At 37.1% G+C, this 15,935-nt stretch overlaps 2 protein-coding genes across 18 annotated transcripts in view; one reads left to right on the forward strand and one right to left on the reverse strand.

The window, feature by feature from the left end:
• Window positions 1-414: 414 nt before the first annotated feature.
• Window positions 415-4,415, forward strand: LOC122346028. 3 transcript variants are annotated; one of them, XM_043240663.1, is made up of 5 exons: window positions 415-655; window positions 739-837; window positions 1,559-2,083; window positions 2,174-2,401; window positions 2,504-4,415. In XM_043240663.1, exons 1-5 carry the CDS (start codon window positions 637-639, stop codon window positions 4,204-4,206), a joined length of 2,574 nt encoding a protein of 857 aa, XP_043096598.1. In that variant the 5' UTR covers window positions 415-636; the 3' UTR covers window positions 4,207-4,415. The 3 variants fall into 3 exon arrangements, with proteins under 3 accessions (XP_043096598.1, XP_043096599.1, XP_043096597.1); XM_043240664.1 differs by having other exon boundaries at window positions 420-655; window positions 2,017-2,083; XM_043240662.1 differs by having other exon boundaries at window positions 424-837.
• A 67-nt stretch (window positions 4,416-4,482) lies between these two features.
• Window positions 4,483-15,935, reverse strand: part of kcnt1b (potassium sodium-activated channel subfamily T member 1b) — a 70,558-nt gene continuing 59,105 nt past the window's right edge. For 4 of the 15 annotated variants that reach the window (XM_043240665.1, XM_043240667.1, XM_043240674.1 and 1 more), the window contains 9 exons: window positions 15,633-15,716; window positions 14,385-14,513; window positions 14,138-14,158; window positions 12,717-13,008; window positions 11,141-11,203; window positions 9,366-9,395; window positions 8,727-8,738; window positions 8,278-8,362; window positions 4,483-6,867 (listed from right to left, as the gene is read on the reverse strand). In XM_043240665.1, coding sequence (XP_043096600.1) covers window positions 6,750-6,867; window positions 8,278-8,362; window positions 8,727-8,738; window positions 9,366-9,395; window positions 11,141-11,203; window positions 12,717-13,008; window positions 14,138-14,158; window positions 14,385-14,513; window positions 15,633-15,716 — 834 coding nt within the window. In that variant the 3' untranslated portion in view covers window positions 4,483-6,749. Of the gene's footprint in view, window positions 6,868-8,277; window positions 8,363-8,632; window positions 8,739-9,242; window positions 9,396-11,140; window positions 11,204-12,716; window positions 13,009-14,137; window positions 14,159-14,384; window positions 14,514-15,632; window positions 15,717-15,935 lie in introns of those variants that run through there. The other 11 variants (XM_043240672.1, XM_043240673.1, XM_043240676.1 and 8 more) reach the window with 9 other exon arrangements.

A 15,935-nucleotide genomic window follows, 5' to 3' on the forward strand; every position in this document is an offset into this window, starting at 1 on the left:
CGTCGCTGCATTGTTTAATTTTAAATTGCAGTTTTGTATATGTGTTTTTATATCTTAACTAAAAGATTGTATTGTTGTTGATCACCTGTTTTCTTTTTGTTTGTTTGTTTTAAACACTACTATTCATTCTTGCTCATTTTGCTTCCTTTTCCATATTATTTATTTTAAATAAGACTCTGAGAATTAATAAATATTTCAAGTCAAATTCATTCTCATTATTTTTTTTTCCCCCCATTGTTGACCTTGTCATCTTTCTTCGACTTTATTTTATAGCAACTTTTGCATTGTACAGTAAATGAGTTTACCTCATAGTAGTGAATATTAGTACCATGTATTGTGCAAAATTGACTTTATATTGGCAATTGCTAAACTTTTGTATTAATAGCTTTACTGCTGTTGGGAGATTGCGAGATTGCTGTGTAATTACTTGTGGTCTCACGATGTACCTCCCAACTTCTGTCAACTGGAACGCCACAGGCCATGCCTCATCGACATGCACTGTATCCTTGACAGTCCACTGAAGACACATTTGTATCCTGGCAACTGGCGGTTTATCCTCAGCAGGGGACCCTACAGGTCAGGCATTCGGTGGATGGATGGTCATTAGACAAGAACTCAAGAGGACATTGTTATTTGATGTTTGTCAGTATGCGCGGTGAGTATTATTGCAATCTGGTTTGATGTTGACTTTAAAGTTAAGTAAATGTGATGAATGTTTCTTTTTTTTCTTCTGCCTAGCTCTTTTTATTTTTGTGGTGTTCCAGTATATACGTGAGGCACGGTTTCAGTCCTGTATATACACAGAAACGGACTATGTTTGCAAAGAAATACCAAAAGGTAGGATGGTCTGAATGTCAGAAAAAGTATGTGTATGTTATCTGCAAGAGAAGTCAGTCAGAGAAATGCCAGCTGTGTACTGTAAAAATGCAGTTAACTAATAAAAATTGGGATTATATTGTGTCATAATGATTTAGGAATACACATGTTGGGATAATTGCATTTTAACTAGGATCACAGAAAATATCCACCGTTTTCTTTCATTTCTTTCCAAATTCTAAGAGGTTTTGAAGAATGTTATTTCTGAATTTTATAAACCGTAAATGGTGACCAGTGGATGTCAAGCTACTAAAAAGACAAAAAAAAATTAGTGCTGTCAATTAATTGCATCTAAAAGTTTATTTACATAATATATTTGTGTGTAGTGTGTGTGTATATATGAGTACATACATGCAGTATATATTTAAAATGTACATATCTATATTCATAATTTATATTACAAATAAATATTTAATATATAAAAACATTTTTCTGAAAAGTATACTTGCATTATACTCTTGCTCTATTTTGGATGAAAAAAAAACCCCACAACGATCTCTACAACTCATTCAATATATCCCAAGTCTTTGATTAAAAACTATTGAAAAGTGTAGCTTTAACATTCTGCCCAACATCTCTTTGTGTTCTGTAGAGGAAAGTCATAAAGGTTTTGAATGATGTGTTGATAATGTTTTTAGATGAAATTTCCCTTCAGCATTTATAATTTTTCTTTTCTCTATAGATTATCCTGCAGATTTGACCTCTATGATTATCTTTGTGAGTGGTTTAGGAGACATCAGCTTGTCTATGTTTAACAGTACCAATCTGACCTCTGTGAACAGTCTGACTATGGCACACCAAGGTATCACAGCAATAGGACCGCAGACTTTTGATATGTTTAAAAATCTCAAAACTCTCAATTTGGACAATAATCGCCTCTCTCAGGTCTCATCAAACTGGTTCAGCCATCATGTTACACTTGAGGCACTCAGACTCTCAAATAATAAAATCACTAGACTGGATTATAGTTCTCTTGTTGGGCTGTCAAACCTGCTCAACCTAGACTTGTCTCAGAACCAGGTTCACACTATTACCCCAAGAAGTTTTCTTGGTTTTAGTAAACTGAGACAGTTGAACCTGTCTAACAACAAACTAACACATTTGAGTATGGATGTGTTTCTTCCACTGAACGGCACAAAGATCTGCTTGGATGGAAATCCCTGGGATTGCTCATGCTCTGTGAATGACTTTGCCAAATACCTGAGAGGTATGCATTCATTATCATCTTGTACTTATCTAATGCTGTTGAAATATTCATTTGTGGGTGAAACGTTAAATGACAGAGAAATGCTTGCAGGTCTGCAGAATGCCTCTCTTCTGGAGAATGACATGCTGGTGTGCTGCAATAGCCCTCCTGATTTGAAAGGTGTACCCTTATGGCAGGTACCAGAGTGTAAAACCCTCACATCCATGAGCCCTACCACTATGAGTCTTACCACTGGAAGTCCTGGCACCGGGAACCCTGCCACTGTATTAATAACCAAACCTCTTACAATTGGACAGTCGACTTCAATCATTTTTATTGGTGGGTGGAACTTGTTCATTGCATTAAATCAGCCCTCAGTTGGGTATCTTTCATGTCTGGTAGATTGCTTTGTGGATGACTAACCTTTTATGATGTAACCAGTGGTACTGTGTGCCCTGGTACTTGTCGTCTGTGTCCTTTCAGCATTGTATCACAGGAAACGAGAGAGGAAACATCTACAGGCTGTAAAACCTGTTTCAGAGAAATCTGAAATGATCCGAAACAGCGAATCAGCTGCAAACAGCAATGAAGAACACACACAAATCAAATCTAACATTGCGAATAAAACACAAATTGCCACAACAGGGGTGTTATTGAGGACAGATCAGATGGTGGTTGGAGATGAGAAGATATCACAGATATACCATATTTATTCATCAGGGACATATGACACCAGAGAATCCATTAAACGAGTGAGATCTGCTGGGCCGGTCTTGTGCCAGATGGAGATGTTTTCTAAACCCGCAGAAGTGGCCACTGATGAAGTTGGGGTAAGCAATGATGAGTATTACAATGGATGGATAACCTCAGAAAAAACAAAGGATAATGTGTGTGTTAATTTTGAGAAGTTGGAGGATGGTAGAAACTTTGCAGATGAAGAGATAGAGGGGTCCTCTGAGGTAAGTAACACCTCTGACACACTGGAATCACACAAGGACCTTAAAGAAAAAATTGAAGATACTGATGAGAGTGTCCGAGCCTCAACAAGTGTAAATGAAGAGGCTGTTCAGCATGGTGTAGAGAACAATGTGTTGGATCACCTGAATGAGTTGGCCATAGGAGCAGAAAGCAGTCAAGATGTTCTCCAGATAACACACGTTACATCCCAGACAGAGGAGACTGATGAAAACCTGCCGTACCTCACGATTGGTGCTGGTCCAGAAAACCAGACCTCTGGGGTTGATCAGAATACCATTAAAGAAACATCCGGACCTTCAAGACCTTTCCGGCGGGTACTGACCTGGCCTCCAACTGCGGCCCAGTGGAAGAAGCAATGGGCTCAAAATCAACAAGTCCTCAATGTGTTCCCACAACTAATATTTGTAGCAGCTTGCAGGCATGATATCAGACCATATCCACCAAGCATTTCTCCTGCAATCTTCCCAACTGCCCCGCAGTTCACTGCACTGGAGTTTCTGCCTGAAATCACGTCCCCAATGGAAGATGTCAGAATCACTATTGATGAGGACAATTACAGGGCAAGTCTTGAGTCATCCAATCAAAGAGTCCTGCATTTCAGTGCAAAAGAATGCTTCTCTAATACTAATATACCACCAAGGGAGGATGGCAGAATTATTACAAATGGGGAAACTTGGATGTCAGGTCTTGAGTCAAACGTCTTTTCTGATTTGCCCTCCAAGAACTCTGCAATTGATGAAAGTGAGGTCTGCTCTGAATTGTTCAGCATTTTTAATCCATCATTTGATGGCAGCAAGTCAAAGTCTGGTTTTGGAGAGGAGATAAACAACCAAGATGATATTGACAAAATGCTGAGCATGAAAACAAAAGTGAACAGATTTCACCAAAGAGAGCAGGTTGAGTTAGAATTGCAGAAGCAGTCCAGGAGAGCAGGGAAAGCTGCAGAGAGAGCTCAGAGAGACCGACGGCAGGGTCAGATGTGTGAAGGCTCCGACTCGAGAGCACCCCCTGCAGGCGGTTCTCCAAAAGATGACAGCCTCTTGCTGGGAAATGAGTACACCTTTATAGACCTGCTACACGAGGTGACAGAAAATCATGGGCGATGGACCAGAGACAGATGGAGACAAACTCAAAAAAACAAACAAAAGCTCAAACAGAGTCGTTAGGTACTGGAAATACGCATCTAAATGCACAATTGTTGAACAATTCTCTATATAAATATAAAAAAAGATCTAAAAATAATCAGTTCTTCTGCTCTGTAAGATGAAACCTGCAAAACGCACTGTAAAATATGCAAAAATCTAATAATGGATTTATAATGGCTATAATGTTTTTTTTGTTGTTGTTTTTTTTTACTACATTGTTAAGTGCAAAATAAAACGTGTGAATCTATAACAGTGTGAATCTGTAACAGTATCAAAGTATCTATTGGTAGGAAAACATTGTCACACTTCTCTGGCTGCATGCAGCATTTATTGATTCATTCTTACATTTTAGTACAGACTTCATTTAAGAAATTGTACAAAATTTAGAAGTTCATGTATTGTTCAGCACAATCCAAAACAGGAGCCAGCAAGTGTAAACATGGGTCTCTGACACATTTGGCAAGATTAGGACATGCATGGTCCATGTTTTTCTAAATCTACTGGAAAAATAACACAAAAGGATTTTTTGTAAATTACAACGGCTGTGATCAGCCATTTAGATTTAAATCTCAGGGAACTAGTACAAAATAGAGAAATCTGCAGGCTATTTTTAACATGCACATTATGCATATCCTTTCCAATTATGGCTGGAAATTTATTAAAACATTATTTAAAAAACATTCCCAAAGCAATCTGCATGAGAAAACCGTGACCAATGAACAAAATGTAGGTGACAACATCTTTACGCAAGCAAAAAACATAAATATATTCTGATGAACTGTACAGTACTCTGCTCGACATGTCAAGGGTTGACATTCAATCACTACTGACAGTCTTGGAGCTAAGCAGTAAATAAACTGATATGCCAGATCAATAGAAGCAAAATAAGGCAGAAAACGCCTTAAATACGCAATAATACAGAATTATAAAATAAATATTTTAAACATAATAGCTACAAGGATTCCCGTTTCATTGCTTTTACTGTCATCTATCACATTTCTTTGTGGAGACAAACAGGTAAGAATGATATGAGAGGTATTCAGCCTTAGCTACTTTGCACAAAGTGGACGTTCACATTTTGATAAATGCATCTGTTAAAACAGACGGTAAACACAAAAGCAGCTTTCCATGATGGCTTTAAATGTCAGCTCCATACACTGATAGAAATGACAATGAACCATGAAATGTCTTAATACGGAAGGAAAAAATTGTGTATTGTTAAATGTAAAATTCGCAATGTTATCTTTATGTAATTTAAAGGGTTACTGTGTGCTGCTCAGCAGAGCTTAGTGCAATAAATTAACTAATTCAAATAATGTATACTCTTTCGTGCTCTCTCTCTCTCTCTATATATAGAGAGAGAGAAAAAGATAGTTATACCTTTTTGTCTTAAATGAGCATTAACATACATTGTGCACACCAAAATAATACAAATATGAAAATTATTTGTATAAATACAAAATGTTAAATGCTGTTGTAAAGAGAAAACAAACAAAATAACACTGATTAGCCTTGAGGCAAAATATCACTGAAAAACAATGGTCACCAACAGTATGTATTACATCTAATATTTCCCAACGTATATCCCAAGCGTAACTTCAATATTAATCTTATGTACTATATATTACCATCTGGCATCTTTTCAATGACATCCAATCAAGATCCACGAAATACTTGTGACGGACCTGAAGCACATTTCTACAGTTCCTGTCAAACTTCGGACCACGTGTTTGCTGTAGAATATGTTCAGTTTTTTGCTTTAAATTTGAAATTGTATGGAAAATGATCTAGCTTCTGTTCTCTGCACATGTAAACTGGTTCGTGATAACATTTGTAGTGATAATTGGCAGCGATTTATAGTAAACCGTTACGGTGTTCAATCACGTGTATCAAGCTTCAGCTTCAATCAAGCTTCAGTTTGGGATTAGCAGGTTCAAACTTAAAACCCTTTGTGCTTTGAGGACGAAATCACAACGAAATACTGTGAATACTAAGAGGTCACTGAGCATGTAAAGAATATGTTGCTAACTTATGATATATATGTACAAATATATAATTATATATACTATATTTGTGCTATATATGTACAAAATATAGCACTGATGTAAACTAATTCTGTTCAATATCATACTGAAACACCTTGCATGTGTGACAGGGCACTATCCAGTGTTTGGGTCAGCTTACTGGCGTAACAGTTGTTTCTTCCTTCTGTCTTTAGCTGCCCTTTTGAATACTGTTTTAGTATTTCTGATATATACTGCCCTATAAATCCAAAGTGCTTGGACAGCTTGTTTGGTCCAAAGTGATTCAACACCCCACACTCGCACCGAGCCAAGTCTTAAAATACAAAAATGTAATGACCAGCCACATTTAGAGAAGTCTGAAATGTGCCACAAGATTCTATATATCTGCATTGTAAAAAAAAGAGAAATCTGTAAAGTGTTTCAGTAGTACAGTTCTAGCCGTTGGGCAGCTTGGGTAGTGAATGTGTTGGCACGTGGGTCGTGTCTGTGTGTCCTGTCACAGGAGGGAGGGAAGGAAGTGTTAACGGGAACTTCCAGTTCTTACAGATGGGTCTCATCCCTGGTCTCGGGTCCATAGTCTTGGCGTAGCTTGGGTCCGGCTGGAGCCCCTGGGAGATTGTCAGGGACGTGTGCCAGCGGATCGGAGCGGATGATGTAGCTACAGAAAGGTGGAAAACAGATTGAATGGTTAAAAACCAGCCAGCTGGACTGAGCACATTTATCAAATGTTGATCCATAATAAAAGTCGGATCAGATAAATCGGAAAACTTGAAAATGAAGCGTGACGTTTCAGTGCCAGTACGCACACCAAAATGCATTTGCAAAATATTGCGGTTGGTATTATTTGTACAACCGTGTTTTGTAGCATAACCCTTATGTGGTTTCTTTGTACTTACTAAGCACTTTTTAATGCCTTATTCTGCATGACCATAAACTTAACTAATACCTACTAACTATCAATAAGCAGCAAACAAGGAGTCTGAGGCAAAAATTATAGCTAAAAGTTAGTTAATATGGGGTTTTCCCATTCTAAATGCATGCCGTTGGTTGAGTCAGAAGGTAAAATGAAGGGGAAAATGCTGATGATGGATTGACTATTTTAGTGCAAATGCTGTCTTGCTGCCAAAAGCATTTTACACTCTACCCATCACTGTCTGGTTGAGTCAGACAAAATTGACCCGACCGATCTGAGCTTCAGTCTGCCGGATGAATCTCCGGTCGCATTCATCTTGCTCTCATCACAAATCATTTTAGACAGCGGTTCTTAATCCTGGTCCTCATGACCACTCACTCTGCACATTTAGTATTTTTCTCGAATTGCTTTAGACTATAGGTTTGTTTCATTAAACTGAAAGTGCCCTGCAAGGTGGACATATACAGTATATCACAACGCACGCTTTCCCCTAAATGTAAACGATGCTTATTACATTCATGCACAGAATATGTAACTCAGGGGAGAAGGGTGGTTGAGAAAATTAAATAAATAATTGATCCGCTGATGTACTGTATTTACTGTTTCTGGATCTGGGAACATTTCAGTTGTGTTGCTGTCTATGGAGAATCTGATCTCATCAAAACATCTTTAATTTGTGTTCCGAAGGTGAACAAAGATTTTACGGTTTTGGAACGACATGAGGGAGAAAAATGAATGACAGAATTTTCATGTTGGGGTGAACTAACCCTGTGGAAGCGGAAGTAAAGTTCCTGAAGAGATATTGCCTAGGCCTATATCTGATATATTCCTCACACTGATTGGACAGATTGGCAACATGTTTGGCTAATATTTTTATAATTGCATACGGTTTTATATTGTTTATACAGTATTTTCCACTGTTTGAAAGTATAAACAGCATCTAACACCATTTGCACTGAATAAATAGCATGAATTAAGTAGCATATACTGTAACACAATTTTGGCAATATTGGCATTGGCTAAATAATACATGTTTCCTTTTCTTCACACTATATCTACAGACTTGTTTGTCACATGTAACTGGGAAATAAGTTTGACATCAATAACATAAAATAAATAAAACTGCTCACTTCCCTGTTAATATTTGCCACTTACACAATGTCATTGAGCTCTAGAATGGTGTCCGGAGGAGGGTTTATCAGCACATACGACAACGTGTTCTGATTATCATTCATTTCATCTGCAAGAGAGCAAAAAACACGGTATCACTATCATACTTAACCCGTATCAGTTCTTAATAATCCAAAACATTCATTCTGAGAAATTATCCGTAACATTTATCTCTGTTCCTACTACAAATCAAACTATGCTGTTGAGTGAGTCAGAATAGCCAAAAAACTAGGAAAATATATTAAATCAAAATGTCCAAAAAAGTATGGAAGGCAGTTGTTGTGTAACCCCACTGTGTGGATTTTGTTGGCTGGGTTTCTGAGGCTTTGTTGTATTTTACCTGCTTGTAAATGACTGAGAAGTGTGAACCTTTGCAGGTCTGGGAATAAGGGACTCAAGACTGGGACAAAGTGCCTCTGCTTCTCCAAACCCACCTGTTTGAGCCACTTATAGCGCCAGGCCAGGTAAAAGAGAGAGAAGGGCTAACCGTTACTGACAGGGCATGGCTGGATTTACGGAACGCCCATGCAACCGCAAGCGCTCCCCATGCGCGGACGCATGCAGACAGGGTCCGCATCCACCCACGCATTCAGGCTCTCAATCAATCCATCCATTCATCCGTCCACTGTATCATAACCACAGCTGACCCAAAGAAAGTTGCTCGTTGCCATGCCAACACACAGCCCAAAGTCAGCAAACAGTAAGACCGACACACACAGATATAAGCATGCTTAGAGGATCTGTCAAGGCCCACCAAGCCAAGGCTCAAACCAATCAGAGTGAAGCAAAAAACATTAGTAGTGTGGGATTGGGAGGAGTCAATAGCCAAATGCTACTTAACCGGTTACACCAATAGGAAACCCAAATACTTCTCCCAGTATCACCCCATTAAAAAGAATAAAAAAGCTGTAAATCAGCACAAGCAGACTTACAAGTGTACGCCTAAATACCTGCTCTAGATGGACCCTTCCGACAAAGACTGAATGCTTTCTACTCCACTCTGTCCAAACATCCTGGAATCAAAAGCCCTCACTCATCATATCTTATATCAATGCTCAGATGCCAGTGAGTACCTGCAGTACCCTCTGTCATGTAAGTACCCTCTTCAGTTCGTACCAGAGGAGAAAAAGACAACTACATCACTAATTTAACTATAAAATAAGACTTCATTATTTCAGAAACAATCAGCACTGCTGTCAAATGACATTGTTGATCAAGAGCATGTTTTTGCAAACATAATGATACAAAATATTAGGTGTGATACTGCTGGTAAGGTCAAAAACATTGAATTAAGAATAATATAAAAAAATACTGCATTCAAAAATAATAATAATTATGTAAAAAATATATAGAATAAATGCATATACTGTATATTACACTCACACATAGTCTGCAGAATAAACTTGTAGTCTTTATCCATAGTTTTATTTCATTATTTATAAAATACTATACATATACTTTTTGTATTTATGTACAATATAAGTATGAAATAAAGTACAGTAATCACTGCGAAATCATCTCAGGGTGATCAACAAGATGGGTTTTTATTTTATTTAAAAGTTTTTTTTTAGCAATAATGACTGGCTGACTATTTATTATAACCATTATTACACAGCTATTTAAAAAAAAATTGATGCGAAATTAATTTGAGTTGAAGGGACCCAAATGGGACAACATTAAGTTAAATAGCTTAGTGGTCATTATAGGACTGGAGAATGCTGCAATTGGCCAATCAGAATCAAGTATTCCAGTGAGCTGTGTAATAATGAATTATACATAAATGCAAATTCGAATATTATGATTTCAGTTGGCTTTACAGATAAGCACAGAGGCCGTTCAACCATGTTTCTAAATCATACTCTTTTTGTCCAGCGTCATTATTATGTCAGCGGCCAGCAGTTTCCTGCAGTCTGTTTTTAATAAGATAAGAGGACGGCTCTTGGGACACAGCCTAGCGTAATGATGATGTCATCTGGAAAAAATGCTACAAAAGGAAAACTGCAGGCAGCAAACAAAACTGTCAACTAGGGAAAAAAAATTAAGAAGTATATATATATATATATATATATATATATATATATATATATATATATATATATATGTGTGTGTGTGTGTAAAAAAATAACTGATTTGCACAGAATTTTCAGTGTAAAAGAAAATAAATTAATAAAGGCCTTTTCAGGAAATTTTCCTGAAAATGTACTCAAACTCAGGCCATCCGAGATTTTGTTTCTTCATTAGAACAGATTTGGAGAAATCCATTATTTTGTACCAGTGCTTCTGGCTAATATATTAATTCATAATATACAGTGAAAAAATCCACCCTCCTCTCACAACAAAATCCACTGACATATTTGTTTAGAACTATTTTAGTTTTTGCATATTTCACTCCTGATTCAGATAAGATGGCTTTTTCACTGGAGAAAGCAAAATTATGAATAGAGGACTCATATTTTAGCTTTTTAATCCATAAGACTTTATTTGATGAAATTGACTACTCGTGTATTAGTATGTTGTTTTAATCAGTCGTCTGACGGCATCCATTCACTGCAGAGAATACACTGGTGAGCAAGTGATGGCCTGAAGGTGAGTACATTTTTTTTACATTTTTGAGTGAACTGTTCCTTTAAAACACCACAAAGCCTTTTTATTCGGCTTTCGGTGGTCATCCTATTACACACAGACTGCTAATGCCATTCTAATGAATGCCACTGGACAAATTGAGCAGTGGAGCTTCCTAATGACATCCGTCTCAAGAACATCAGGTTTCTTTCAGCTCATTACTCCAGTGACTTGATCCACTGGAACAATCCTATTCTACAGGAAGAGTGATGTTGGGTGGATTTACCTTGCAAATATCCTAGATTTACTCGGTTCATCACATCACTTGCGGTTAAATTAGCTACGTCCTCTACAGCGTGCGGAGGAAAAGGCCAAAGTAGAAAGAGATAAGAAAGAAAAGGTCAAGCAAGCAGAAGAGAAAGCAGTACTTTTTTAAAGAGAAAGATCTAGAAAAGTTCACCATGCAAAAAACACATTCTCAAAATACCTTAAACTGCTAAGGTTTATATTTGTCGTAGTTATTTAAAGTGTCATCAACAGAACACTATGGTTTACATCTCATCTTTAAAGATAAAGTACATAAATTCCTGTGTACAGAAAGTAGTTTTAAAGGGGTCATATGATGCTGTTTCGGGTTTTTCTTTTTCCTTGGAGTGTCACAAGCTGTTCTAGTGCATAGATAAGATCCCTAAAGTAGCGAAGACTAAAGTCTCGAAACCAAAGAGATATTCTTAATAAAAGTTATGACTTGTCCACACCCCCCTAAAACACGCCCCCACTTTTCTACATCACAGAGTGGGTTTATTTTCATTACACCCCCAAATGTGTACACATAATGGTAAATGGTCTGGCATGTGTACTACATGGTTGTGTGCCAGTTTGGTGGTTTCGTGTGGATTCACGTAATCACAACGGACTGGATAGATGGCCAATCAGAGCAAACCTCGCTTTTTTAAAACGACGACACGTTTCAAATGTAATTTCATTACACCAAAGAGACAAAAGAATGTTCTTTTTAGCAACATCGTATGACCCCTTTAACATTATCTTTAGTTTTCAACAGTATTTCTCAGGGTTGACTAGTGAAAAATTAGAGAATGATTTTTTGCAACATGGAGGAAAGGAAGTGAGTAAAAGTGAATAGAATAAACAACAATGAAGGGCACACAAAACAGAAGTCAATGGCAATCTATCTTTTAAAAGTAAAACATATTCATTATGATACTATCAAACCCACCTGATATAACACAGGAAATGTTTCTTACAAATATCTACGCTATACAGTGAAGTACGGTTTGAGAGTATTGGGAAATCTTTGCTTATCTCTGGAAATACATTTTGGGATATTGCTGAACAGAAAATCAAATGCAAACATGCTCATTAGCTTTGACCCAAATTTGTGGAGTTCATGCAGCTTGAACAATTTAAGATAATAATTAGAAATGTGATTCTACTCAAAGCAGTATGTCAGTTTTATAATTTGGATGTAAAGATGCTGCATAGTGTTAGTATCTTTGGAGCTCACTGTAGAGCTTAGAAAAACTATTTTTTTCCTATAACCAAAAAATCATTAATATTATTCCCTTATGGAATGTTTCATATGGCAACATGTCATCTATATTTTATTTCTCTTTAAAGTGCCATTTTCCTGTAACACCCAATAAAGGACATTTCAGATGAATTATGATTGATGCGGGAACACAAGGGGATGCTATTATATTCTTTACACAGAGAAACACTGTGAAAACAGATCTCCAGCATAGTACATTCATAATAATGCACTGTATCAAATACTCATCAATGTACCTTCAGTATTTTCGTAGGCACAAACAGAAATAGTCACTTCCCCTCGTCAAACTCACCGTATCCCACCGTGGGCAGCCCTAAGTGCTTCATGCGGTTCTTCACCAGCTCTGACAGCTCCTGTCTCTCCGAGCGCCGGTACAGGTTCAGGCGCTGCTGATTGATGCGTTCAGCTCGACTGGGCGGTTTGGTGTTTTTTCTGCTCAGCCGTCTCGCCCACTGCATGCTCTTCTTTCGCAGGAGTGGGTGCTCTGATTGGTCGCTCCCTGTGGAGTTTCTGTGGGCGGTTTTCTCTTTCCAGGATTCCCTGCGGTCCCGCGGGTCCTCACAGTCCTCCACAGACACCTGAGACTGTTCGGCATGGAAACAGTTTGTCAATAGGTTAACTGTGTTTAAGTGGCTAGCCGATGTTTTCATTGTCAGTCGGTTGAAGTCATTATGTGTTACCTTTATTGTACCAGTCTATTAGCAGCTGAACAACTTTACTTTGGAGAGTAGGACTAAGTAATTACACATATATTTTTAGCAGGCTCTAACTCATCTCCTGACAGGATGCCATTAGCCTTGTCTACATTTAAGGTCATTCTAAAGTTTGGGGTAAATATGATTTTTTTTTTTAAAGATATTAATACTTTTATTCAGCAAGGATTCATTAAATTGATCTTAGGTGTCAGTAAAGACGTTTATGTTAAAACCGATTCCTATTTCAAATAAGTCCAACTCTTTTTAAAATCCTGAATAGTTATAACAAAAATATATGAATACATACATTTTAAATAATAATTAAAAAAATTATAATGGGCACTAAATTAGCATATTAGAATGGTTTTTAAGGATGTTAGAATGCTTTTTAAGGATCATGTGAAACTGAAGGCTGGAGTAATGAAAAAAAAAAATTAAAATAGAATTGTAATAATACCTCACAATATTAGTAATGCAGCCTCTGTAAAAATAATTACAAATTTATCCAATCTTACCAACAACTAACTTTTTAAAAGTAGTCAGTTCAAATAAAACAGCTTTTCCTAATAAGAATTTTCCAAATAATAATAACTATTAAAACCTTTAATAACAATAGTTTAAAAATAAAGTAGTTTTTTAAGCTGACCGCTACAATAAAAAGCTAATTATTTATTTCTGGAAATAACTGTTCAATGTTACACTAATATTTTTCACACAGGGTATAAATGGATACTTAAACTTAAAAATACATAGAATAAAAAATACAATTAATATAATAATAATAAAAAGGTTGAAATAATTACTCCAACTTACATAACACAATTACTTAAAATAATTAAAAATATAAATAATAAATAATTAATTAACATAGTATTTATTACCAAATTATACAGATCACCAGCAGCATGTAATGAGTGAGTAAAAGTAATAGATGTTGGATAGAAAACAAACAGCTGAAACAGAGCGCAATACCATTAACATGACAGTGTGGTTGAGAAATGGGATGAAGTATTCTTACCTGCTTGCAAACCTCCTTAAACTGGAACGAGCAATAGATATGAATGAGATGAGAAATGATTAGCACAAGGATTGCACGAGCTTCGAATCACAACACAGCTAATAAGGCAGCCAGCAAAGCCATGATATACACCAAAATAAAGCTGTAAACCTTGAACACCGCACAAGATTAAGTAAAGGGACAGTGACAGATCGTATCTGCTGTGCAAGCATCTGGAGATGATCTCTTCCTCTTTATCTCATCTTACCTCTGAGGAGGAGAACATGTGAGATTCAGTGCGGTATATCCCAATGGGAATTTCTGCGCTGGATGAGCACAGCTTCTGGAATAGTCTTCCGTACGTCCGGATCCATAAGTCCTCTTCTGTTACCTTCATCTGTTTTAAAAGTGAAGGGTGAAGCTCACGATGAAACAATCTGGCCATGTTTTACTAAACCGAAATCAACAGGGTTTTTTTATATGTTAAATTAAGAATTTTGAATAAAGAAAATTAAGCATTTGCCCAATATATCAAACATAACTCTGCATTTAAAACATGACATTTTACACCATCAGCCTCATTTCACCACCGCTGTCAGCAGCAACAGATTTGTGGGAGAACACACTCTAAAAACCGCTGGGTTATCTTTTCAACCCAACTGCTTGGTTATGCCTGTTCAGTTGTTATGTTGGGTTATTTTTCCACTGTTGTGTTATACTAGTTTTTGTATAACCCAGTTGGGTTTCAGATTTCAGTGACACACCGGCACAAGAACCCGCACTATTTCGGTTAAAAGGGAAAACAGAGAACAGATTAATACACTGTCTAACATGCTTGTTAAATGAGTTGAATGTATGTAAAATTGAAAACTATGCTGCATAATTCAGTTTGTCTTATTTTAATAAATGCTCACGTTTTGATTATTAACATTGTATATTAAGTAATTATGTGTCTTATGTGTATTTTAGTTAATTAAAACAACCCAGCATATTGGTCAAATATTTAACCTAACTGGATAGGTTAAAATAACCCAAATTGGGTCAGAGGAGAACTGGCCCCAACTGAGTTTGTTTTCTCCCAAGGTTTTTTTTTCTCCATTCTGTATGGATGGGGTTTTGGTTCCTTGCCGCTGTCGCCTCTGGCTTGCTTTGTTGGGGACACTTAACTTCTAGTGATTATCGTCGAATTGATTACAGAGACCGTCTCTGCATTTAATAACAAATTGTTCAATCTCGTCATTATACATCCCTGTCATTGTATTCTTCTGCTTTATACTGTTCAGTGCTTTGATGCTGTTGTTAAAAGCGCTATATAAATAAAAATGATTGATTGATTGATTGATTGATTGTTTTAACCCAGCGATTTTTTTAGAGTGCATGGTCAAATAACCAGCTTTATGCATATTAACTGAAACAACGGACTGCATAATGTATGCTAAAGAATGGCACGCAATGATGGCAGACGTGCTGGCTGCTGAGGGTGTGTGGGGGTGTTTTTGTTTGTGATTACACTTACAGCACAGAGGTAGCCAGAGCCCGGGGTGGTGTCTAGACCGAGCAGGAGTCTTGCGATCAAAATCATATAGTCCTTCACAAAAGACTAGAGGATAAACAGAAACTATATAAACACAGAAACGGCCCCCAGAAAGCACACATATGATCTTCAGACCTCAGACAATCAATAAAGACTCCACAGAGGCTCAGAGCCTGAGGGGAGCAAAGCAGCATCGGTCTACTGCAAATGCCACTCTACGTTCTATTTATTGTACAGAAAGGTGAAAATCTGCCTTTAGTTTTGAGCATCAAATGTGTGGAGAAA

The sequence above is a fragment of the Puntigrus tetrazona genome, chromosome 5, assembly GCF_018831695.1.
Source record: "Puntigrus tetrazona isolate hp1 chromosome 5, ASM1883169v1, whole genome shotgun sequence".
Taxonomy (NCBI): domain Eukaryota; kingdom Metazoa; phylum Chordata; class Actinopteri; order Cypriniformes; family Cyprinidae; genus Puntigrus; species Puntigrus tetrazona.